Here is a 26,122-nt window from a genome sequence, read left to right as displayed (position 1 = left end):
TTAGTATTTTATCCGAACTAGTAACTCTAAAACTAGTCCAGATGTATTTGGAAAATAATATTGAGTTTTCTACATAAATATAATTGAGGGCAGACTATCAAAGGCTTTATATGTACTTAATATCTATATAATAGATCAGGTGTCAACTTGACTCCGAAAGTTATAGAAAACAATATATATTTTTGACCATTTACTGCAGATTTGTCATGCACTAGATATAGCCATGAAAGTAAAGATTTGTTAACCCCAAATTTGAACCTTTAAGATCTACAACTTCTTTTAGAATCCCTAATCCTTGTACTACGTTTTTAAAAACCTTGTTCTGTTCTGTTTGTTATTGTTGTTGTGACATTGTACTCGATTCTTTAGACAAATAACTCGTAACAAAATTTAAATCCCCTAAACTACTGTTGTGTTAAACGTTTCTGTTTTATTTTATGCAAAAACATTTAAACTAATGATATATCTTTTCCACCCCCATTTTTAGGTGTCATCATGAACGAAAAGACCGACTTTATGGTAGACATGAGCAAAGTTGGCACCAATATCGATTCCAAAAAACTTTCCTGCTCTGTCTTCGATCCCAAGGGACAAATGTTGCCCAGTGAAATCTTACCCGGCACCACAGACGATGTCTTCCGCATTATGTATACACCTTTCGAGGCGGGACGTCATACTATTGAACTATTATACGATAACATTCCGGTGCCCGGTTCACCATTTGTGGTCAATGTTAAGAGCGGTTGTGATCCCTCACGCTGCAAGGCCTACGGACCCGGCTTGAAGCGGGGCTATGTTAGCGAGAAGAATAAATTCGTTATTGAAACTAAAGGTGCTGGCAAGGGTGGTCTTTCGTTGGCCATTGAGGGTCCTTCTGAGGCTAAGATGACCTGTATCGATAACCGTGATGGCAGCTGTGATGTTGACTATGTTGCCACCGAAGTGGGCGAATATGATATTTCTATACGTTTTGCCGATAAACATATACCCGGTTCACCGTTTTCGGTGTTTGTAGAGGAACGTTCGGATCCTTCTAAGGTTAAGGTTTATGGTCCTGGTATTGAACATGGTGAGGTGAGAGAGGCTGTGCCCACACACTTCTTCATTGATGTTCAGGATGCTGGTCCTGGTCGTATTGCTGTTAAGATTCAAAATTCTGAGGGTACTCCTGTAGAGGATTTGCGTGTCGAGGAGAAGGGTGATGGTCTCTATTGTGTTTACTATTCACCACCCAAAGAGGGTTCGGTCTTGACATCAACCATTACTTTTGCTGATACCGAAGTGCCATGCAGGTGAGTGTTAAAATTTATTAAAAAATACAAAATATCTGTCATGTCATGACATTTTCGTCCATAAAAGGTTGATCTAAAGAAACATTTGATTTATGTCATGATACATTTTTGATTAAAGAAAGTTTATTTTGATGCCCTGACAGATTTTTATCTGTTCTTATTATTATATGTAAAAAAGTTTAAGTCATGTTATGATAAATGCTTGCCTGCAAACATTTTCTTAGATTTGTCATAACAAAATTTTGTCTACAAAAAATTATTTTCATGTCATGACAAATGTGTGTCTGTAGAGACATTTTTGTCATGATTTTGACCAGAATTTCGTTTTACAATTTCAAGTCTAGATTTTTATCATAACATGACGATTTCAAAGGTATGGTTCTTAATAATACATTTTTTAAACGACTTTCAGTCCCTTCGTCATGACTGTCTTCCCCAAAGCTGAACCCAAGAAAGTTCTCATCAAGGGTGTCAATGACAAGAGGAAAACTCCTGCCTCTAAACCGGCTGAATTTGAAGTTGATACCAAGAAAGCTGGACAAGCTGATATCAATGTTGACATTAAGAATCCCAAAGGTAAACAAATTAAACCACGTCTCCAGGAAATCAACGATGGTACCTATGTGGTATCTTTCGTACCCGATGAATGTGGCACTTATAATGTAAGCATTAAGTATGGTGGACAAGAAATTGAAGGATCACCCTTTAAATTGGAAGCTTTTGCCACGGGTGAGGCCAAAAAATGTAAACTAGTCGAAGAGGCACCCAAAATACAACCCTCGGGCAGCAAGAGTCACTTGACTGTGGATGCTCGCGAAGCCGGTGATGGTGCTGTTACTTGCAAAATCACCACCAAGCAGGGAATGTAAGTAGTGGTGGTTGTATGTTTTTTTTTTTTAAATTTCTTTACCAATTTGTGTTTTTATACTTTTGGTATTTTTAGGGAAGTTTTGGATTTGGTTGATATTGATGTTATCGAAAAGGATGGTTTCTTCGATATCTTCTATGCTTTGAATGATCCTGGTGATTATGATGTCAATGTTAAATTTGGTGGCAAAGATATACCCAACGGTAGCTTCTCCATTAAGGTAGCTTAATTTGTTTTAATTATGATTTCTCTTTTTTTTACAAAAAAAGTCCAGGTCCAACCTTTGTCCTTTCTTTTTAAGCAATTAAATTAAATTAAATTAGCAATTATTGTTTGTTATGCCAAGAGTAAAAAACAAATAAATTAAGCTAAATTTTTTTTTTTTTTGAATTATTATATTATACTAAAGTAATATTAACTTTAGTTTATAATTTTTTAGTTTTTAATTTAATTTATTAAAACAAAAGAAAAGTTTATTAAAGAAAACACAAGTTCACAAACAGTTTTGAATTAATTAATAGATTTAAAATTAGAACCATTACATATAAAACAAAAACTATTGTAATTTTTTTAAAACCCACCAACAACAACAAAAACCAACATTTAATAAAAATAAATTATATAAATATTAAACAAAACTTATATGAAAACATTTACAAAAAATGACCGAAAAAAAACAAACAAAATTTCTTTTACTCAGCATGCAAAATTTGAAATTAAATTTCAAATTCAAAAATTGCGCTTTAAAAAAAAATATTTAACCTAAAATGCTTAAACTTTCTTTTTTGGCTGCTGCATATTTTTTAATATAATTTTGTACAATTCACCATTCATGTCGTAGCATTGTAAAGATTCATGTCATAATATTTTTATTATAATAAAAAAAATACAACATACAATGTTAAAAAGCTACGACCTTGATTGTGAATTGCTTAAATATTTTGGCTTTTTTTATATTTACAATATTATATAAATATTTTAATTTTAATTCTTTATTAATTTAAGGCTGTTTGTGTTATGTGTTTTTTATATAATACTTTAAAAAAACTATTAACCAATTTTTTAAATTGTAAAATATTTTTTTATAAAATTTACCTAATAATGTTTACAATTTAAATGCTTAATTTGAACACAATAATTGCTAATTTAATTTTAATTTTATATTTTCCCCCTTAAAACAACGTTTTAATTTTTGCACTACGCTCCGCTGCGCTACACGCCACGTAAATAATTTACTGTCTCTTGCTCTCAACAAAAAATGTTTGCCAAACACCGATAAATTAATGCTTCGCTCCTGATTTAATTTGGTTTTCAATTAATGTGAATAATTTTAAAATGGTTTCAATTTACAGGTGAGTACCAAGTTTCATTAAAAAAAAAATCAATCATTTAACTAGTATAGAAATTTTTATGTCATGACATGAAATAATTTATAGAAAAATTGTCGTTATATCAGGAATCATTTTTGTCTATAATAATTATCGTGTCAATTTTTGTCTATAGAAAATGCCGTGTCATATCAAGACAAATTGTTGTCAAAACAAATTTATGTCTATATAAACATTTTGCAACATGTCAAGAGAAATTTTTGTTAAATTTAAACAAATGTCTTTCTATAGAAACAGTTTTGTCATGATATAATATTGTTGTCAAATGTATGTCTATATAAAACATTTTTAGCATGTCAAGACAAATTTTTGTTGTATTTAAACAAATGTCTTTTCATAGAAAAATTTTTGTCATGACATAATAAATTTTTATCATAACAAGTTTTACGGAAAAATGTTTGTCTACAAACAAATTGTTGTCGTGTGAACACAAATGTCAATAGAATTTTCTGCCATAACAAAAATTGATATCTAATGAAAATTTCGTGTCTTGTCTAGACAAATTGTTGACATTTGAAGACAAATATTTTTATTTTAAGAATGGATGGAGATAAATTTATGTCAAGAATAATTTGTTCTGTCATCTCAAGATAATTTTTGGTTTTTAGTGGACATTTTCTCATGTCAATGGACACTTTTTCATGTCAATACATATTGCTGTCATATCAAGACAAATTGTTGTTGAGAAAATATCATGTCTACAACAAATTGTTGTCATTTCAAGACAAATGACTATAGAATTTACTGTCATAAGATTCGAAATTTGTTGAATTAAAACAAATGTCTTTTTATAGAAAAAGTTTTGTCATTACATAATAGATTTTTATCTAAATAAAATTTCGCGTCATGTCAAGATAGATTTTTGTCATATCAAGACAAAGTGCTGTTAAAATAATGTTTTGTCTATTAAAAAATTGTTGTCATGTCAAGACAAGTGGCTATAGAATTTTCTATCATAATATTATAAATAAAACAAATGTCTTTTTATAGAAAAAATTTCGTCATGACATAATAGATTTTTATCTAAATAAAATATCTCGTCATATCAAGAAAGATTGCTGTCATATCAAGAAAATTATTGTTAAAATAATGTTTTGTCTATAAAAAAATTGTTGTCATGTCAAGACAAATGAAAAGAAAGATTCCTGTCATATCAAGACAAATTTTTATTAAGAAAATATATTGTTTAGAAACAAATTGTTGTCATGTCAAGACAAATGACTATAGAATTTTCTGTCATAAGATAACAAATTTGTTAAATTAAACACATGTCTTATTATAGAAAAAGTTTTGTCATGACATAATAGATTTTTATCTAAATAAAATTTCGAGTAATGTCAAGAAAGATTGTTGTCACATCAAGGCAAATTGTTGTTAAAATAATGTTTTGCCTATAAAAAATGTTTGTCATGTCAAGACAAATTATTATAGAATTGTCTGTCATAAGATTAGAAATTTGTTAAATTAAAACAATGTCTTTTTATAGAAAAAGTTTTGTCATGACATAATAGATTTGTATCTAAATGTCAAGACAAATTGTTGTTAAGGAAATGTTTTATCTATAAGCAAATTATTGTCATATCTAGATAAATATCTATAGAATTTTCTGTCATAACATTATAAAATATTAAGACAGATTTTTGTCTATTGGAAAAAATATTGCGAGAAGAATTTTTGGCCAATAAAAAATAGTTGTCAATATAATTTTTTTTCTGTCTTGTCAAGACAAACTGTTACTCAATGAAAAAATTCTGTTATGTTAAGACAAACTGTTGTTTTATGGATAAATTCTTTCCTGTCAAGACAAATTTTTGTCTATAGAAATAATTTCGAGAAAATAAATTTGTATCTATTGAAAAATGTTTGCCATATTAAGACATACTTGTCTCTACTATAGAGAAATGTTGTCATATCATGACAGATTGTTAGTGTAGCAATATACCAGATATGACAAAATTTGGTTTATCGTAAATTACATGCACAAATATCTGAAAAGTTCAGATAATAGTAATCGAAAAAAGCTATATTCATAAAACATATTTGAATTTGTTTAAATATTAAAAAAAAAAACTTACAAAATTATAGACTTCATATTGTTCAAGAATTTACCTGAAAATAAATTAAAGAAAAATATTTTAAATATTTGTGGATTATTAAAAATTCAAACAAAACAAAGTTAAAATGATTATAAACAAACATTTTTGAGGATCTTCCCTCTAAATTTTATAAAATCTTGCTCATTAATTCGCCTCAAATTTGTTATCATAAAGAAACAAATCTTCAATTATTTCTCGAAAAAATTAAAGCAAATCTCTTACGATTGCTCAGAACTAGTTCTTCATTGAAGAAACTACTGGTTTCAGAATCTTCTAATAAAACCAATATTCACTCTATAACGTTTCTAATAAAATAATTCCGTAGTAAATAATTTCGAACAAAAAATCATTAATGAACTAGTTTCAGAACCATTCTATAGAATAACCCCCGTATTCATAAAGATATTAATAGTTTATTTTAGGTTTATTACACACATTTTCCATACAAAATTACTACAATAAACCATCAACAACTTTATTATGCATTTATGAATATGGGGGTAAGTGTCTAGAGATCGTTAGTGTTAATGCCAAACTACTTATATTAGTACAAGAGCCTTAAAATATGCAAATGTTTATTTATTTAAAACTCCTAATGTAATGAAAATTCTATGAATATTCTCGAAAAAATGCTATCTGAAATTTATTTTTAAAAATATTTCAAAAAATTTAATTTTCCAATTTTAAATCGATAAAAAAAAATATTTCGTTTGTTTTATTTTAAACAACAATCCCTTCTAACATTATATGACAAATTATCTTCGATCAGCCTAATAAATATGTATATAATTCATTTCTAAAACACACTTGTTGCTGACCACCTCTTAGGGAAAAATAATTATGAAAATTTTGCTAAAAATCGTGTACTCACAAATGTAAAATCATTATTAAGAACATTAAATTTGAAAATAAAATATTTATATTTTATTTTAAGGTGAACGAAACTGCATTTGCACATAATTAAAAACTATAAAATAGTTGAATTAATAAAATTTGAAGAAAAAAACCCTGTTGGGCATAATGCCCAATATATTATGTACATATGAATATAATATGTTTACAAACCTATAAACTTATTTTACTTAAATTATGTTGTTGTGAGAATTGAGTTATTTATGTTTTATAATTCTATCAAAATTTAGCTGACATTTCCCCCAAAAAAATAATATATATTTTCTCACAACAATTGTGATTTTTTGTCAAACTTTTTGTGTTTTCTATTCTTATTTCCGTTTTGTTTTGCCAACATTTTAGTCGCAGTCTTTATGATTAAATTGTCTATTGGTGTTAATAATCATTTGCGAAATAATTATAAAAACATAAATTATAATTTATTTTAGAAGTTAAAAAAATTATTTAAATATTATTAGGTAGACAATAAGTTTTTTATTAATATATTATACAAAACATACAAAATTAGTTTTAGTTAAAAAAAAATATAAAACAAACTCGAATTTAAAAAGTTATTTTACATATCTTTAAAAATATTATTTTTCGAGAATATTCCTAGAATATTAAACCTTTCTCATCCATTACAAATTATGCCACAAAAATTTGGCATAAGTACTTTTAGGTTTTTTTAGTAACTAAAATTAAACCTAACGAATGAAAATTGCCATTTATGTTATTTTCTCGAAATTTTTCTTCTGTAAAATTTTCAATTTGTAGCATTTTTTTAAAAACACTTGGCCTCGCTTAAGGGTTATTTAGACAAAATTCAGTCCAAAGTTTTATTTTTTATTTTTATTAAAATTTTGAACATTAAACATATTATTAAATCATGGGTTTATATCTCTTTAATCCCACGACATCCATTAAGTTTTATAATTAAAACATCTTTTTTTTTCAAATGCAGCGAAAAATGCGAAAATATTTCCTTGTTCACACATTTAATATTTACGATTAAGTATTTATATGAATATGAAACATGTGTAGTTTGGGATAAGGCTGTTTAACGTGGCTACATTGATAATTTTTTTAAAATTATATTGAAAATATAATGATGCCAGTAGGAACCGGTTTCAGTTTAATAGTAGTCTTATAACTGGTGAAGTTATTATTACTTCTACACAGAGGGAAAAAGGAATATACACGCATGGTACCAAATTGACACCAAAGATTTTATAATTTTTCTAAAACATCCGTTGTCAAAGTATATGCACACGTACGACAACACTATGTAATGTTGACATCGCAACGTTGTCAACATTGCATCAATTCGTTTTCGAAATCTAAATTTTATACACGTCCGTTGTCTAAATGTTAACAAACGTGGTAAGCTCACTATCCGCAACGGATTGTTTGTAAATAGCGAGCTTACCACAATTGTCAACATTTAGACAACGGATGTGTATAAAATTTAGATTTCGACAACGAATTGTTGCAATGTTGTCAACATTACATAGTGTTGTCTTATATATGTATGTACATATGAATGTATGTATGTATGTATGTATGTATGTATGTATGTATGTATGTATGTATGTATGTATGTATGTATGTATGTATGTAGTATGTATGTATGTATGTATGTATGTATGTATGTATGTATGTATGTATGTATGTATGTATGTATGTATGTATGTATGTATGTATGTATGTATGTATGTATGTATGTATGTATGTATGTATGTATGTATGTATGTATGTATGTATGTATGTATGTATGTATGTATGTATGTATGTATGTATGTATGTATGTATGTATGTATGTATGTATGTATGTATGTATGTATGTATGTATGTATGTATGTATGTATGTATGTATGTATGTATGTATGTATGTATGTATGTATGTATGTATGTATGTATGTATGTATGTATGTATGTATGTATGTATGTATGTATGTATGTATGTATGTATGTATGTATGTATGTATGTATGTATGTATGTATGTATGTATGTATGTATGTATGTATGTATGTATGTATGTATGTATGTATGTATGTATGTATGTATGTATGTATGTATGTATGTATGTATGTATGTATGTATGTATGTATGTATGTATGTATGTATGTATGTATGTATGTATGTATGTATGTATGTATGTATGTATGTATGTATGTATGTATGTATGTATGTATGTATGTATGTATGTATGTATGTATGTATGTATGTATGTATGTATATACTTTGACGACGGATGTTATTGAAAAATTATAAACAGTTTGGTGTCAATTTGGTTCCAGTCGTGTATATTTCTTTTTCCGTCTGTATTGGAACTGACTAATACATTGCCTAGTCTATGGACCTGTCTACAGTCTAGTCTATTGGCTACTGCATAGACTAGTCTAAGGAGAAGATATAGACTAGTTTATAATCTAGTCTATAGTCTTGTCTATGGAGCAGTCTACAGTCTGGTCTATGGAGCAGTCTACAGTCTGGTCTATGGACATGTCAACAGTCTAGTCTATGAATCAGTCTAGTCTCTGGATTAGTCTATTGAATAGTTTATTGTTTAGTCTACAGACAAGTTTATTAACTGTAGACTAGTCTACAGTCTTGTTTATGGACATGTTTATAGTCTATTCTATTGACTAGTCTATAGTCTATAGTCATAGACTGGTCCTATAGTATATTCTATGGACTAGTCTATTGACTACTACATAGTCTAGTCTAAGGACAAGTTCATTGATTAGTGTATGGACTCGTCTAGTCTGTGAACTAGTCTAGTCTTTGGACCAGTCCACAGTCTAATCTATTGACATGTTTACAGTCTATTGACTAGTCTATATTCTAGTCTAGGGACCATTATATGGTTAAGTCTATTGACTACTACATACTCTAGTCTAAGGACAAGTCTATGTATGAACTAGTCTAGTCTTTGGGCCAGTCTATAACAAGTCTATAGTCGATTCTATGGGCCAGTCTATAACAAGTCTATAGACTTTCTATGGACAAGTCTATTGACTATTGTATGAACTATTCTACGGTATAAAAACTAGTCTATTGACTTGTCTAGTCTAGTCTTCAGACAACTCTATTAACTAGTCTATTGACTAGTCTACAGTCTAGTTTATTGACTAGTCTACAGTCTAGTCTATAGTCTACTATATGGACCAGTCTACAGTCTAGACTATTGAGTACTACATAGACTGGTCTAAGGACAAGTTTATTGATCTATGGACCAGTCTGCAGTCTATGGACCAGTCTATAGTCTAGTCTATGTACTAGTCTGTAGACTAGTCTATAGACTGTCTATGGACAAGTCTATTAACCAGTATATGAAGTAGTCTACAGTCTATCGACTGACTAGTCTATTGACTAGTCTATAGTCTAGTGACTAGACTCTAGTCTATGGGCTAGTCTATTGAATAGCCTGTGGACATGTCTACAGTCTATTTACTACTGCAAAGAATAGTCTATGGACAAGTCTATTGACTAGTGTATGGACTAGTCTATAGTCTAGTCTATGGACCAGTCTACAGTCTAGTCTATGGACCAGTCTACAGTCTAGTCTATGACCTAGTCTAGACTCTAGAGTATAGTCTATGGACCAGTCTATAAACTAGTCTATGGACAAGTCTATTGACTAGCGTATAGTCAACAAACAAGTTTATTGAATAGTCTATGAATTAGCAAACAGACTAGTCTATGGACAAGTTTACAGTCTAGTCTATTGACTAGTCTATGGATTAGTCTACAGTCTAGACTAGGAACTAGTCTAAAAACTTGTCTGCAGTTTACTCTACGAACTAGTCTAGTCTATGGATTAGTCTATAGACCAGTCTACAATTTAGTCTATTGACTACACAGAGAAAACAGATTCGTTGTGATAACCGAATATGTTTCCAATCGAATTCAGTCGGTTCTCACAACTATCCCAAAATTCGATTGTAACTACTGTAAAATTTTGTTCCTGTTACTGAATGTACGGTGTACGCAACAATTTTAAATTATTATTCGATAATCTGGATTGAAATTATCGGTACTTGGAACTGAAATATTATTTATTAAAACCAATTTGTGGATTATGTTTATTTGAAAAAATATTTTATTTTGTTTAAAATAATTACAATAAAATATAAATATGTACATATGTATATTTACAAACTTACAAAACTTATTATTATAAAATAGTCACTTTTCTTCTCTAGTTTTGAAATTTTGATGGTAAAAGCAATGTTTATATACCAGGATTTTGCTCTTAATTCCGTCCAACATTTCTAAAGAAACACTACCATTCCACGCTTTTCCGCTGCTGTAAAATTATAGAAAAATAACTCAAAATAGATTTTAAGATATGAAATAGACTAAACTTACCTTTTCTATCCCATTTTTCGTATTAATTTACATTTAAATGTTATTAGTTTTATTATCCAATTATAAATTTGTTTTATTTTCTTTATTTTTGTATACGTCAACTATAATTACCAATTAATCGGTTGTGAACATCGATTTTGTTTCCTCTAGCCGTAATTAAATTTTAAATAGTTTTATTAGTTGATAATTATTTGCAGTGCTCAATATTTTTTACTTTCTACTGTTTTTCGGTTACAGGAACTAATATTTGATATTCTTACATTTTAATCCTAAATAAAAGCCGGCTGCATTTACTGAATTCACAAATAAATTTAATAACCGATATAATTCAGTTCAAATTATTGAATTGGAAATTGTTAAAACCACAATTCGATTATTATTATGGTTTTTTAATACTGAATATAGAAAATCAGTTAATTATACAGTTTTTCAATAATAGCGATACAATTTTAATTAATTTAACTAAATATTTATCATGGTAACCGATTTTCAATAGATCTGTTTTCTGTGTGTAGTCTATAGTATAGGTTAATAGTCTTATCTGCAGACTGTAGTCTAAGAAATAGTACACAGTCTTGTCTATGAATATGTTTACAGTTTACAGTCTTTTCTATTGACTGGTCTAGAGTCTAGTCTGTGTACCAGTATGGACTAGTCTATAGTTTAGAGTATAAGAAAGTCTACAGTCTAGTCTACGGACTAGTCTATTGGATAACCCATGGACATGTCTACAGACTAGTCTATTTTAAAGACAAGTCTTTTGACTACTGTATGGACTAGTGTGCAGACTAAGGACCAGTATGTAGAATAGTATATGGACAAGTCTGTTGACTAGTCTATGAACTAATCTATGAGCTAGTCTATTGACATGTCTTCATTGTAGTCTATGGAGTAGACATAAACTAGTCGATTGACTAGTCTACAGTCTAGGTTATGGCCAAGTATTTTGATTGTTCTATTGTCCAGTTAATGGACTATTAGCTATCTATCACTTTACTAGTATATAAACTAGTCTGTCTATTCTACTTTTGTTATAATAAATAGAGTTTGTTATTTAAAACAATTTCCAATTAGACCACTTTCTTTTAAATTTTTATATAGAAATAAAAAAAACATTTTCTTTTTGCAAACTCTTCTTTTAATGGTGGGCATATATTGTTCCCCAAAACACATTTATATATAATTTTTCTGCTATATACGAAAACAAATTTATATAAAAATTCAAAATATAATAAAAAAAAAAAACGGCGCATATGCTACCAATCACAAACAATTAAATTAAAAATTTTAATTATCTTCTTTGCAAATATTTAAGATTTAGATTTCATTGCAAAAAAAAAAAAAAAACGCAAAATATGTAAAAATAATAAAAATTTTGTATGTACTTGTTGTCGGACAAGCATGTTTTACAATAAAGAAAAAAATTCTGCTTTTAGGTTACACACCCACCCACAATATTTTATTGAAAATATAATAATTTTTTTTATTTAGGTAAAATTTTATTTGAAAAAAAAAAAAATTAAAATAAAAAGAAACTAGGTGAGAAAAGCATGTGCAACAGGAAATAAATAGCAAATTAAAAAAAAAAATCTAATAGAAATGTCACTCACACACACACATGGAGAGTTGTTTTTAATAAAATATGTTCAATCAAAATAACATAAATAGATTTTTATTTTTATTTGTGCAAATGTGCAAATGTTAAACATTTTAAATTTTCCATTTGCCTATAAATTATGTTGTTGTTTTTAGAAATTTTATAAAAAAACATAATAAATTTAAAATACATAATTTAGTTTATTAATTTAAAATTAACTTAGGAATTATTAGATATAGATGACAATTAAAATGACAAACACTTGTTTAGTGTTTTTTTTTTTTTGAAATTTTTTGCATTAACCCATTTTTGCCACAATTTTATAAAACGAAAATTTTTTAATATTTTTAGTGAAAAACTGCTTGTCTTTTTAACAGACAGGAAATAAATGAGACACTAATTTTCAATACTTTTTTTAAATTTCAAAGAAATACTAAGTATTTGTTTTGAAATTTTTAATATTTAAAGATCATTTATTGTTTGGCACTATTTTTTTAACAAAAAAACATAAAAATATAAACAAAAAATTGTTTCAAAAACAATATTAGATCGTAAAATTTTTAGCCCCACACATGATGAAATGTATCATTTATTTTTGTCAAAAAAAGAGATCACACTAGTAAGGAAATTTGTAATAGACTCTATGGAAAATTTTTATTATTAAGCATTAACATATAATAATTAAATAGTTTATGTGACCACCACCTCCTCCACCTACCCTTGATGAAGGTTATTTAAATGATCAATAAGAAACATTTTGTAAATAAACAAAAATATATATGTATATGCAAGAATATGTGTATATTCCAGAATTTCTTCTATATTTTCAGTCTAACTATATACATATGTATACTATTCAAAATTTTCTTTTAAAATATTTATGTATCTATTAAAAACACTCGTAAAAAAATATAAACAAAAAATATTTCTACTCATTAGACTTTTTGCTATATTCCAACTGTCACGTATGTATATTTAAAAAAAAATATAGAGATTTATTAATAAATCTCCTGGTGATGTTTTTTTTTTTTTGGTCCCACTTTGGTTTATATTATTTACGGGTTCTATTACTTTAGCTAATTTTCTTTAATATACCATTACTTTTGAAACAATTTTTTAACAATTAATTTCATTTAGTACTTTAGAAGCTTTCATTCTAAGAAGATTTCCTATAAGTGATAACAAAAAAATTTTTAAAATTGTTAAATTTTTTCTATCGGAGTACGTTTAATTTTAATAAAATTTTAATGTTTTTTAAGAGTGTCCAGTTTTTTTTTTAATATTTTATAAAATAATCACAATAACTTTTTTAACTATTCAATATTTATAACTTTTATGTAACCGTATTAATTTATAGAAAAATTACATTACATTGATCTGTAAAATTCAGCCTAAGTTTTTACTATTTTTTTTTTAATTTCAATATAATTGAAAGTACACAGAGGGAAAATGAAATATAAACGCCTGTTAACAAATTGACACCAAATAGCTTATTATTTTTCAATAACATTTGTTGTTAAAGTATGTATATACATATTTTCGACAACACTATCTAATGTTGACAACATTGCAACAATTCATTGTCGAATTCTAAATTTTATACACATCGGTTGTCTAAATGTTAACGAACGTGGTAAGCTCACTATTGGCAACGGATTGTTTGTCAATAGTAAGCTTACCACGTTTGTTAACATTTAAACAACGGATGTGCATAAAATTTAGATTTCGACAACGAATTATTGCAATGTTGTCAACATTAGATAAAGTTGTCGTACGTATGTTTATACTTTGACAACGGATGGTAATGAAAAATTATAAACAGTTTGGTGTCAATTTGGTACCAGACGTGTATATTTCTTTTTTCCTCTGTGTAGTTCAATTTTTTTTTTTTGGAAAAGTACCAACTATTTGTACTTAAAAGGCATAGAATTTACTATTCTTATGTTCTGAATTTAACATAATTATATTTCATTTAGTGTTCTTTGTTACAAGTAAAATCTTTATTGTATTAAAAAATATGCAAATTTTAATATAACTAACACGCCCTACCTATAAGGGGGCGTAATGTTTGTGTAACCTATCACAAAGATAGAATTAATCCAAAATTCGTTAAATATGAGAAGTGTAGAAACAAAAGAAGTAATCTCCACTTTTGGAGTATTTGTATTGTTTCAAAAAAATACTCCCTATAAGGGGGCGTGATATTTGTAACCTGTCACAAAGATAGGTTTAATCCAAAATTCTATACATATGATAAGTTTATAAACAGAGGCAGTAATCTTCACTTTTGGAATTTTCGAACAAAAATCCGACTTGAAATTTGGAGAACTGTTTCAGTTTAGGCATGAAATGGAGATAACTACCTTTATTTCTAAACGCCTCAATGTCCATGCGATGTGTAATTGCCGGTTAACTCTTTCACGTACAAAACTAAACCGCTGAAACTTTTATGGATATGACTTCACTAGACACTTTATTTCGACGAATATCGATCATTTTTGATAAAAAATGGAAAATGTGTTTTCGATGGATATCGCAGTATATTATCCTTTATTGCATAAAATGCTATCAAAATAAACCTAGTTTTCTTTGGAAAGACCCATTTACTGTAACTCTGAACTCAAAATTACGCTCTAAATCGGGAAAAACGTAAAAAAATCTTGGGACATCGGTGTCCCGTATACGTGAAAGATTTAAGGAGTATAAAATGTTAATCATGAATTAATTCTCCTATCTGATTAGGGATTTAATAAGAATCCAATAACAGTTATCAAAATTGAAATCCCAAGTTGTGGTAAACCACAAAATAATGCTGTCTAGTTTAATATAACTAGAAATCGATGCCAATTTCAACCAATTATCAGTGATTTGAAACTAAAAATGAAGATAGAAAAATTTCTATATTCTGTTTCTGTGAGATTAATCTGGACTTTACATACAAGTTATCACACACGTGACTAGTTCTATCTCAGTTCCTGATACATATAAACTAATTCTTTTGATTGTGTACCCGTAATCAAACACTACTACTCTTCGTGAAGGTATCTAAACTTATTGAGAGATTTTTGTTAAATATGTAATACATCTAGAACCCAGTGCCGTCTTTACCATAACTGCACTTGGGGCAAGTGCCAGGGCACTCGACTTCAAGGGGCCTCCAAGTCAAAAAAATTTAACTTACCTATTTTTTTGACCAGTTACTGTGCACATTCACTAAACTTATTTGCTGATTTTAAATAGGAAACTTCTCGAAAGCATGTCTGACAGAATTGTTTGAAATGTTTGGGTCCCGCAGGTATCTGGGGTCTTTAGGAAACTGATTTCAATAAACATATAGACGGATAGACGGACATAGCTTAATCCACTCCGATATCTATAAAGACTCGGAATATATTCTTTAAGGGGTTGGAAATTACATTATAGAAATTATAAACAGAATGGCAAACTTATATATCCCCCGGGGCATGTTATCTTGATGAACTTTCCCGTCTTGGTGTTATTGCAATCCGTTGGAAAAGAGGTGCTAACAATACCTTTAGTTTTCCGGAACTATAAACTGTTGGAATTAAATTTATGCTCGACCTTTCCTTGAAATGATTTTAAATAGGTTTGAACAAGGGAGCCTTATAATCTGTTACCACGGGAACCGGGTAGAGTTTCGGATTTTGTCTTATCCCGTTTATTGGAGAGGTCTCTTCGGCATGCACGTGATGGTTTAAACCCAAACTCGGGGGAAGAGAATGTTAGTTAGAAGACTGATAGACAGTAAATTCTATAATTCGAGTTAAGTTTGGTGCTGTTGCCGAAGAAAACACCAAGATACCACGCAGAGGAGTGACTGTGTAACTAAGCGTTAGAAATGAGTTGGTGTCAAGTGTATATTATGCGGAATAAATGACAGCCCAGTAAAAAAATTTTGAAGTTGTTAAAGAAGAAGGGATATTTTCATGATTTCTTTAGTAAGTATTCTATTTAATGCGTTTTAAATACATGCCTAAATACTAATAAATATGTCATCAGTGAAGGCATGAAAAATGCACCCAAATTCACTCATGTAACTCCGCTATAGGAATTGTAATATTTTACTGTAATTTGGTATTCTCTTAGGAGATTTAACGAAAACGTGCATTTCATACAATAAAGATTAAAAATGACATTCATTTTTTTATTAGATTTTTGTTAAAATTAGTAATATTAAGTCCATTAAAATTAGTAATATTAAGTCCATTAATAAGAGAAGGAAAAAACCAAGCCTGCTTAACGGATTTTAAAACACAATGGGTATTTTTCCTCTGCATGAATTTAAATCCAATCAAAATCAGTTAGTTATGTTTTATCTTATTCTATTTTTGTCAATATCACTCAAAAAAAATTATTTAAATATTGATAATTAAATCGAAATACCATTAATGCATTTTTAAATAAATATAGTGCACCAATGAAAATTCGCTTGAGAATCATCGAATATTCATTGGTTATAAGAACTCATTTAAATGACGAACTATTTTTGCAAATACGAACCCATGCATGCCAATGACACGCTAATGTTAAAATCATGCATGTTTCCCCTAAATATGAACCAGTTCATTATCAGTTCAACCCATGCATTTACTACTTTTTTTGCACGTCTTTTTTTGCTGGGAGGGTATGCGGGCCTCACTAATCCGTATACTTCAAGAGTGTGTCGGATGAATGAGAAGTGTGCTGGCTTGAATGGTGATGGATATACGGTATCTTTTTCAAATGATACCATTGAATTTTCCTTTATCGGTTGGTTATGTTCAGGGTTTACTCTGTTCATAGCTGATTTACCACAGTATGTTCTCTGTGAGTAAGAACAAGTCCTCGGCTTATTTGATGGAATCGTATTTTGGTCTGCCTATTAAGTCTCTAAGTGTTGTTGCCAGATCAACAGAGGTCATCTCATCAGCGTGGTTAAAAACGGAAATGATGTTTTGACTTCTCGAAAGTTAAGCAACGGGGCAGTTCTAGTCTGAGCTTAGATAGCTCGAGTACTTGAGCAAAGTGTTTGTACATGGACCGGCATAACCATGTACAAAAATTGCCACCGGCGAGTAAGAAGCACATAAAGTCAATAAAGTCCAAAGCAGATTTCACTTAAAGCACTTCGACTTATACCCTTCTCAATAAGGAGAGAGATCTTGATTACTTAACACAAAAAACGATCGGCTTAGACTGAACAATTTAGCTCCTTTCATTCTTCAGGGATAGATCATATTATTATTTGGGAAAAAACAGAGACCTTTACATGATATTGTTCAAAAAATCAAAAGATATTTTTCAGTTTTTTTTTAGTTTAAAATATAAAAGGGTGAGGCCTTTCAAAACAAATAACAAAACCTAAATATACATTTTCATTAAAATAAAAATAGCCATCATATGATTATATTTATTATAAATAATAATCATGGGTTAATGCATTAAAATAGATTTGAAATTTGACCAAAATATTGAGTGGCACGTTTCATATTAAATTGTTTTTATTATTATTATTTTGAAAAAATTTTTTGGTTTGTTTTGTTCACTAATGTTAAGGATACACCCACCCACTTGATTCTTTTTGATATTTTGTTGCTAAAAACAAAATAATAGAAAGAAATTTTTAATAATATTGATTAAAAAATGAAAGTATTTTTGTTTGTTTGTATGTTTTTATTTTTATTTTATTATTGTTCTAGAGTTTAGTGGGTGTCTGTTGTTTTTTTTTTTTTTTTAATGATGAATTTTTAACATTTGCATTAATTTTTTTTTAAAAAATTTTCTCTAAACAAGTGACATTTGTTAAAAACTAGAAAAAAAAACTAATTTGACTCAAAAAACATGAGTAAAAATTTAGAGAAATTTTGAAAAATTAACTCATTTGTTTAAGAGTGCATTAGATTTTTTTTTAAATATAAAATTTATATGTCTACTGTAAGAACAAAAAAATGTTTTATAGCTTTTTTTCTGTATAAATTGTTGTTGTTTTTGATATTATTAATATGTTGGAAATGAAAAAGAAAATAATAAATAACACACACACACAGATACTATACACTTTTCCCTCGAATAGAAAAACTCTTTGCATTAGTTTGAGTATTTTCGAGAATATAGTTTTGACTTTTAGACTTGAGTATATTTGTTTATGTGTATGTATTGCTTAGCTGTGTATGGGTTTAAAAATGCATATGTGGGAGTGTTTGACTTTTTTGGCCACTCAAAACTCAAGTAAATTTTGTCGACATTCAGTCAAAACTTGTCCTGTTAAAGACTTGTCGCTAGTAAAAACAAACAGTAGTAGTTTTTGTTTGCTGCTGTCGTTTGACGTGTTTGTTTTTTGAAATTCAAAATTTTTCGTTACAAAAAGAAAAAAATTTTAAATAAATTTTACTGAAAAGATATATAGAAAAGTGCTGTAAAGAAAATAAACTGGAACATTTTGTAATTGGTAATTTTTGTTTTCTTTTACTTTTTTTTGTGTTTTTTAAAGGTGTAAAATAATTGTTTTTTTTTTTTGTATTTAATCCAAAACAAACCAAAAACAGTGAGTGTTTTAGTGATTTTTCTTAAAAAAAATATTGGAAATATTGTCTCTTTCTCTGCTTAAATTTCCTTAATTTTAAATTCTATTGATTATTTATTCGATTCGAGTGTATTAGCAGTAAATATGAAAATATTTTTTTTATAAAAATAGATTTTTTTTTTAAATTTTTCTTTAGTTTGCTATAGTTTCACTTTAAAACTGTTCAATATATTATAAATTTATTAAAAATATTTATGAAATTAATTATAATAATGATGTTGTTATGTAATGTTATTTAAGGCAAAAATAATTTTATGTTTAAAAGTAAAATTTTCAGAATTTGTAAAAAATTTTAGTTTAAAAAATGTTAAAACTTTTATTTAGAATATTTCAGAACAAATTCTATTACTATTTTAGAATAGTTATATATCTACTATAGAGAAAGATCTGTCATGCATTAGCAAATTACTTGCTTAACGATAACATTAACACTACATCCGTTGAAGTTATTATGAAGCAATGAACAGGGAATCACTTCTTTTTTTACTTCTTTGTAATGTTTAGTAGGTGCCTACGGCATATAATCGGGATAATCGTAATTTATCTAAAGAAACTCGAATTAATGTTTATAAGATTTATGCAAAATTTGGATTCGTAAGAGATGTTTACCGAAGTTGATTTTGCTAGAGTTTTTCTTAAATGTATAACAAACGGAAACTGAAATTTATTAACACTTTTGATAGCATTTAGCGCCATTTCCAAAAATTTTCAATTTAGTATTTGAAATTTTTTTTCAAAAATAACTAAAGACCTCCTCAATCAATAGCACCCACATAACATTAGAAATTTTCTAAAATGAAAGAAGAACATTAAAGAAATATCAACAATAAAGAAAGATAAAAATGTAGACATAAAACTTCTAACTTATAGAGGCTGCCTGTCATTAGGTGATAATTACTTTTTAATTGGACTCTGAGTGGAAAAGCAAATAAAACATAAAAATAGAATTTTAGATAAAAAAATCTAGGAAAACTTTGGGATATTTTAGAACAAACTATAGGTATATATTATGAATTTTAGATTTTAGTACACTTCACCTTTGTGAGCAGGGAAGCTATATGTATATAAGTTTGTTATACTGTTTGTAATTACATATATCCTGAAGCCTTATAAATAGTAAAGTCCATTTAGCGATGTCCGTCTATTTCCGAAGGGCTTTACCTGCCAAGACGTCCTTATTTCACAGTGATACTTTTACAACCACCGGGTAAGTTGTTAGACGACTCACCACCGCCCCTTTGTGTGCTTTAGCCACACACAAGCAGCAATTTATACAAGCGTTTTGCTCAAGTACTCGAGCTATCTAATCTCTGACCATTGCTGCCCTTTTGCTTAACTTCCGGTATGCAAAAACATCACTTCCAATTACAACCATACAAATGGAATAGTCTCTGTTGACTCGGCAACAGTATCTACTTAGACATGTAATCGGTACACCGATATACGAATCCATTAAATAAGCTAAAGACAAGTTCTTACTCACAAAAAAAAAAAATTTTTGGTAAGTCAGGTATGAACCATAGCCGCGACTGAAAATTTCTGTACAAAGCACCCAGCACACTTCTCACTTATCCGACACATTCTTACGAGTAGGGCTAGAACTATATACTGCTGATTCATTCTATATTTTATTTATTAAACACCAACACATTTCCAACGTTTTGCCACACAGTCACTTCTCTGTGTCGTATCTGTTGTCTTTTTCGGAGCAGCACCAAACTTAATCCGAATTATAGACTTCACCGTTTAGCTTTAAACCACTAACACCACGTGCGTCACGAAAAGACCTCTCCAATAACCGGGACAAGACAAAGTTTGAAACTCTGCCCGGCGAGTTATCGGTTTCCATGTTACCAAATTATATAGCTCTCTGGTATGACAACAAGTCAAATCATTCCTCGCATTTGACTTCACGAGGTTATAGTACCGGCAGACTAGAGGTAGTGGTAGAACATCTTTTTCCCCGGATTGCAAACACACCTATATGGGGGAAGTTCATTAAGGTAACATGCCCCCATCGTCTTCAGTTTTCAGAAGTCCCCAGTTATCTGCAAGTATTTTAACCAAATTCTCTTTAAACCACTGCCACCACGAGCGCCCCGAAAAGAACTTTCCAATAACTGGGGCAGGATAAAGTTCGAAACTCTGCCCGACGAGTTATTGGTTTCCATGTTACCAGATTATATGGCTCTCTGGTATTACAACAGGTCAAATCATTCCTCACATTTGACTTCACGAGTTCATAGTACCGGCAGAGTAGAGGTACTGATAGGACCACCTCTTTTTCCACGGATTTCAAACACCAATATAAGGGAAGTTCATCAAGATAACATTACTCCCGCGATAATAAGTTTTCAAAAGTCTCCAGATATCTGGAAGATCCAAAGCTTAGATAATTCTTTCACATATATTTTCGAGAAGTTTGCTATTCAAAATCAGCAAAATTGGTTCATAAATCGAGGAGCTATAATTAAAATTTTGAGAAAACCTACCATCCCAGCAAAAACTCGGTAATGGGTTGTACTTCCATAACCACTTACTTTTCAATGACTACTACTTACCATCTGCATTACTTAGAAGTACTCTAGTAATGACTTTCTTATAATCTGATATAGAAGTACTTTATTTTCGGCTTTGTCATTTTGTTTGCACATTTTATTTAATTGCGTTTTAAGAATTGTGTTTTACAAAAAATAAAACAAAATTAGTTTTGTATGTGAAAACCATTATTTGACGCGCAATAAAATATCTAAGCAGTGGTGCAGTGTGTAGAACATTTGACTAACAAACCGAAGTCCCTGGTTCGTATTCTAGCTGGCTCTATTTATTATTAAAAAACAAAACAACTTACTCAACAACTGTTTTGTAAGAGAAATTGCAAGTACTTCTTTAACTCCCTATTTGTAAGCGAGCGTAGAAGTACTTGCCTCCAATGACATCACCGTGTTAAAATAATGACTTAAAATGCTAACGAAGAAGTAGTGAAAAGAGGTTTTATTAGCTTTTTAACTCATTACTTTTCAATGTAAGTTTTTCCTGGGATATTGTAGAATTTTAAATATATTGCGAATATATCCGAAAATATGATCAAAAATATGGGTTTTTGATATGAATTTTTTTAAGAAAGTTAAGAGAAGAATCTCAATATATGTTTTTTATTAAAAATACTTTGATGTAGGGTGCATAAGATTCAGCTTAGCCAATTTTAGTCGAGCTAAATAAAAGAAAAATATAGCCGGATATAAAAACATTCTAAAGAAATTTGTTCAACAAACCCAAATCTTTCAATAAATAATATTATGAATAATTAAAATTATACAAAATATTTACAATTGATTGAAAATTATTTAAAAAAAAATCTAATTAAAACAATTGCAGAATATTTTTGGGGAAAAACCAAAAAATTTTTTTTAATAAAAACTCATAAACAAAAGATATTAAAAATAAATAAATTTGATCTCAAAAAACTCTTAAGAATTAAAAAATATTTTACTTCAAGTGTATATTTTGTTCACACATTGCTCTATACTTATATGTATATATTTTTGACTTTATAATTCTTTCCTCCCATTCTACACACATATTTAACAATGAAATTTTTTTTAGAAAAATCCATCAACGCTGGAAACTAATATAAAACAGATTTTTATTTTCAAGTGGTGCAAGAAAAAAAATCCTTTAATAATCACGCACAAGTGGTTTAAGTGAAAGTGCAAAAATATAAAACGTTGAATTTTATCATTAATATTTTTTTTATTGAAAATTCATGTGTTATTTTAATAATTTTTGTTTTAAATTATTTTTTTTTTTATTTTTTTCAAGGCTGTCGAAAGTACTGGAGAATTTGCCCAATACATTGAGGAGCATACAAAAGTTATTAAAACCACAACCACACAGGTACAGATTGTTTTGCAAAATTTTTAAATTTAAATTAAATTACTAAAGATATATTAAGTAGTTAATTGCTGTTAGTTAAAACATGAAAATGTTGTTATAGTTAACGCGTGGGTAGTGTGAAAAGTACTTATATACATGTGTAGTCTGCTCGTTAATAAAAGAAAAAAATGTAATTTTACAAGAAATTTAGTTGGATTATTTTAAAATTTAGCAACAATAGTTTTGTTTAAAGTAAATATTTTATTGTAAAAAAATTTCTTAAAGTAAATTAAAAAATAAATTTATTTGTTTTTGTTGGTGTCAAGACATATTTTTAAATTTAAAAAAATTAAGAAGGTATATTGATTTTGTTATTCCGTTTGTAACACCTCGAAATATTGGTTATATTCTAGGTTCTTATTAAATTGTAAGACGATCTAGTCATGTCCGTCTGTCTGTTGAAAGCATTATAGAGAAAGATTTGTTTGGTATTGAAAGTGCACAATACCGGTCCACGTTTTCATATATATATGTAGCCCCCCCCCCACAAGTGGCCTCTCGCACAACAGTTTTAACAGTTATAGCTGTTTTAAAAATACCAGTATAGTGATGTAATTAGAAATCTTTGTACCAAATTTTATGAGCATCAATCCACAATTGATCCTACCTCCCAAATAAGGTCGCCTTCAGAAAATTACTTAAAGCTTATTACGAATACAGCAATGAAATTCAACATAAACAAATCTTATAGGAACTGAAATTTTCCTAGGGAATTACACGAGGATCGATATATAACTGATACGAGTACAGCCATAAATTTCGAAGTAAATAAAAGTTATACGAATAGAAATCTCTCTACCAAATTTGATAAGAATCTGACTATAATTGACCCTATCGCCCATATAATCCCACATGCAGAAAACTAAATTATAAAAATTTAGACAAAAACGATTTGTTTTTAATCTTCTTCAGTTAAAGCTTTAAAGTTAGACTTCTAAAGAACTTATCACAGAACTGGCTACGCGTCAGTTCCGGAAAAGTTCAGGAAAAGGTAATATACACGCCTGGTACCAAATTGACACCAAAGAGTTTATAATTTTTCAATAACATCCGTTGTCAAATTATATACATACGTACGACAACACTATGTAATGTTGACAACTTAACGTTTTCAACATTGCAACAATTCGTTGTCGAAATCTAAATTTTATACACATCCGTTGTCTAAATGTTAACAAACGTGGTAAGCTCAATACTAGCAACGGATTGTTTGATCTTACCACGTTTGTTAACATTTAGACAACGGATGTGTATAAAATTTAGATTTCGACAACGAATTGTGCAATATTGTCAACATTACATAGTGTTGTCGTACGTATATATATACTTTGACAACGGATGGTATTGAAATTTGGTGTCAATTTGGTACCAGACGTGTATATTTCTTTTTTCCCTCTGTGTAAAGACAGTATTGTTCTATTTCTTTCTCTCGTGAAGAAATGGTTAAGTTCGTTTAAAAATAAGAGATAATAAAATTGGAAAATATAATGTGTAAAGACTTAGAACTATAACCGATCACTACTTCTAAAGAACCAGTTTCAGAACTAGTTCTCTCTCTCTCTCTCTCTTTGATTTACAAGAAAATAATAGAGAAAAGATAATGACTTAAAACTGGAACCAGTTTCTAATCCTAGAAGCCAAATAATTAACTATAATTATATATTGCCAAGATCGGAAATAGATCAATATTTGATCACTTGCTAGACTACTAAAGAACTAAACACAGAACTGGCTACGCGTCAATTCCTTTCTCTCTAAAGACAGTATTGTTCTATGTTTTTCTCTTGTGAAAAAAAAATCTTAGAACTATAACCGATTATATATTGCCAAGATCGGAAATAGATCAATATTTGATTACTTTAGCGACAAAACTTATCGTAATGCTTTAGATTTTCAGTTCTATATCTCTGAAACACTATTTACTTTGAGTACAATTTGTTCACTTTAAAAACGATCTGTTTCCGATTCGTTACATATTGTGAGTGTTTATAGCAATATATTCGGATTTTGGTTAAATACCTTTGTTTTATGGTTCAATAATTAATGTAAAAGAAGTTAAATGAAAAGGAATTAAACCCATCGAAGAATATTACTCAACATCTAATGACAAATAAAAGAATATCAGGGGACCAATTAAGGCATTCGATATCGACTAGAATCTTCACATCCCTCAAATAATTAACCTGTTAACTGGACATCGAATGACACAGTTTTATTCCGACAAGAAATGCAATATAATCAGCTGGTGAAATTCCATCGATATCGATCGGAATCTTCAGTTAGTTTGACCCTAGTAATAGTTGGAACTAAGTTTTTTAGCCTAATAAATGGACTCTTTAGCCATCAACGAATAATGGAAATGGATGAATATCAACTGAATATTAAATAAAGGTATCCCGGTAAAATTGTCTTGAATGATCATGAAAATGTGTTTAAGTGAATGTCTCAGCATCGAATCATACACAAACAAAAACAACAGCATGCCCCGATTCAAACACAAAAATACACGACTATACATCTTATAACTTAAGTAAAAAATGTCCAATATTTGTATATAAAATTGAGATTTAAAAAAAAATTAGGAAAAATAAACAAAAATTATGTGTAAATAAATGTTGTATGTATGTTTTAAAATCAATATCATTAACTTATCACACCACCCTCGTTACATGTAATTTGTTTGTATAAATTTTTTAGCTTTAATATTAATCTACTATAAAGAAATTTAATTAATAATATTTTTCTTGTAAATTTTTTTAGACTTCAGGACATTTAGTCAACGGCAAAGACACCACTTATCGTACTGTAGCTTTTGAAAAATTCCCTGTACCCACCACTGGAGGAATCGTTGTTGGTAAGTCGATTCATAATGTATAATAATAAGTTACAAATATGCAGTTAAATACGCATTAAACACAGCGAGAAAAATAAAGAAATAATAATTAAAAATAATGTTTATGGAGCAAATAATTTATGTCATAAAATATTTAATGAAATTATAGTATTGTTGTAAAACGACAATGACTTGTTGCACAGTGTTCTTTCTATAATTATCTTACTCATTATCAAGATCCATTCATCCATCAGTCTGTCAGT

At 28.8% G+C, this 26,122-nt stretch overlaps 1 protein-coding gene across 7 annotated transcripts in view; it reads left to right on the top strand.

Moving 5' to 3' along the window:
- Positions 1–26,122, top strand: part of LOC119608852 (filamin-A) — a 94,706-nt gene that overhangs the window by 51,951 nt on the left and 16,633 nt on the right. For 5 of the 7 annotated variants that reach the window (XM_037963406.1, XM_037963403.1, XM_037963405.1 and 2 more), the window contains 5 exons: positions 488–1,292; positions 1,705–2,157; positions 2,236–2,380; positions 22,913–22,987; positions 25,787–25,880. In XM_037963406.1, coding sequence (XP_037819334.1) covers positions 488–1,292; positions 1,705–2,157; positions 2,236–2,380; positions 22,913–22,987; positions 25,787–25,880 — 1,572 coding nt within the window. Of the gene's footprint in view, positions 1–487; positions 1,293–1,704; positions 2,158–2,235; positions 2,381–13,613; positions 13,729–18,722; positions 18,956–22,912; positions 22,988–25,786; positions 25,881–26,122 lie in introns of those variants that run through there. The other 2 variants (XM_037963409.1, XM_037963408.1) reach the window with 2 other exon arrangements.

The sequence above is a fragment of the Lucilia sericata genome, unplaced genomic scaffold (genome assembly GCF_015586225.1).
Source record: "Lucilia sericata isolate MDLA Ls3-8-SP2 unplaced genomic scaffold, ASM1558622v1 Contig000888F_arrow, whole genome shotgun sequence".
NCBI lineage: Eukaryota > Metazoa > Arthropoda > Insecta > Diptera > Calliphoridae > Lucilia > Lucilia sericata.
This window is presented reverse-complemented; position numbering and strand designations above follow the sequence as displayed.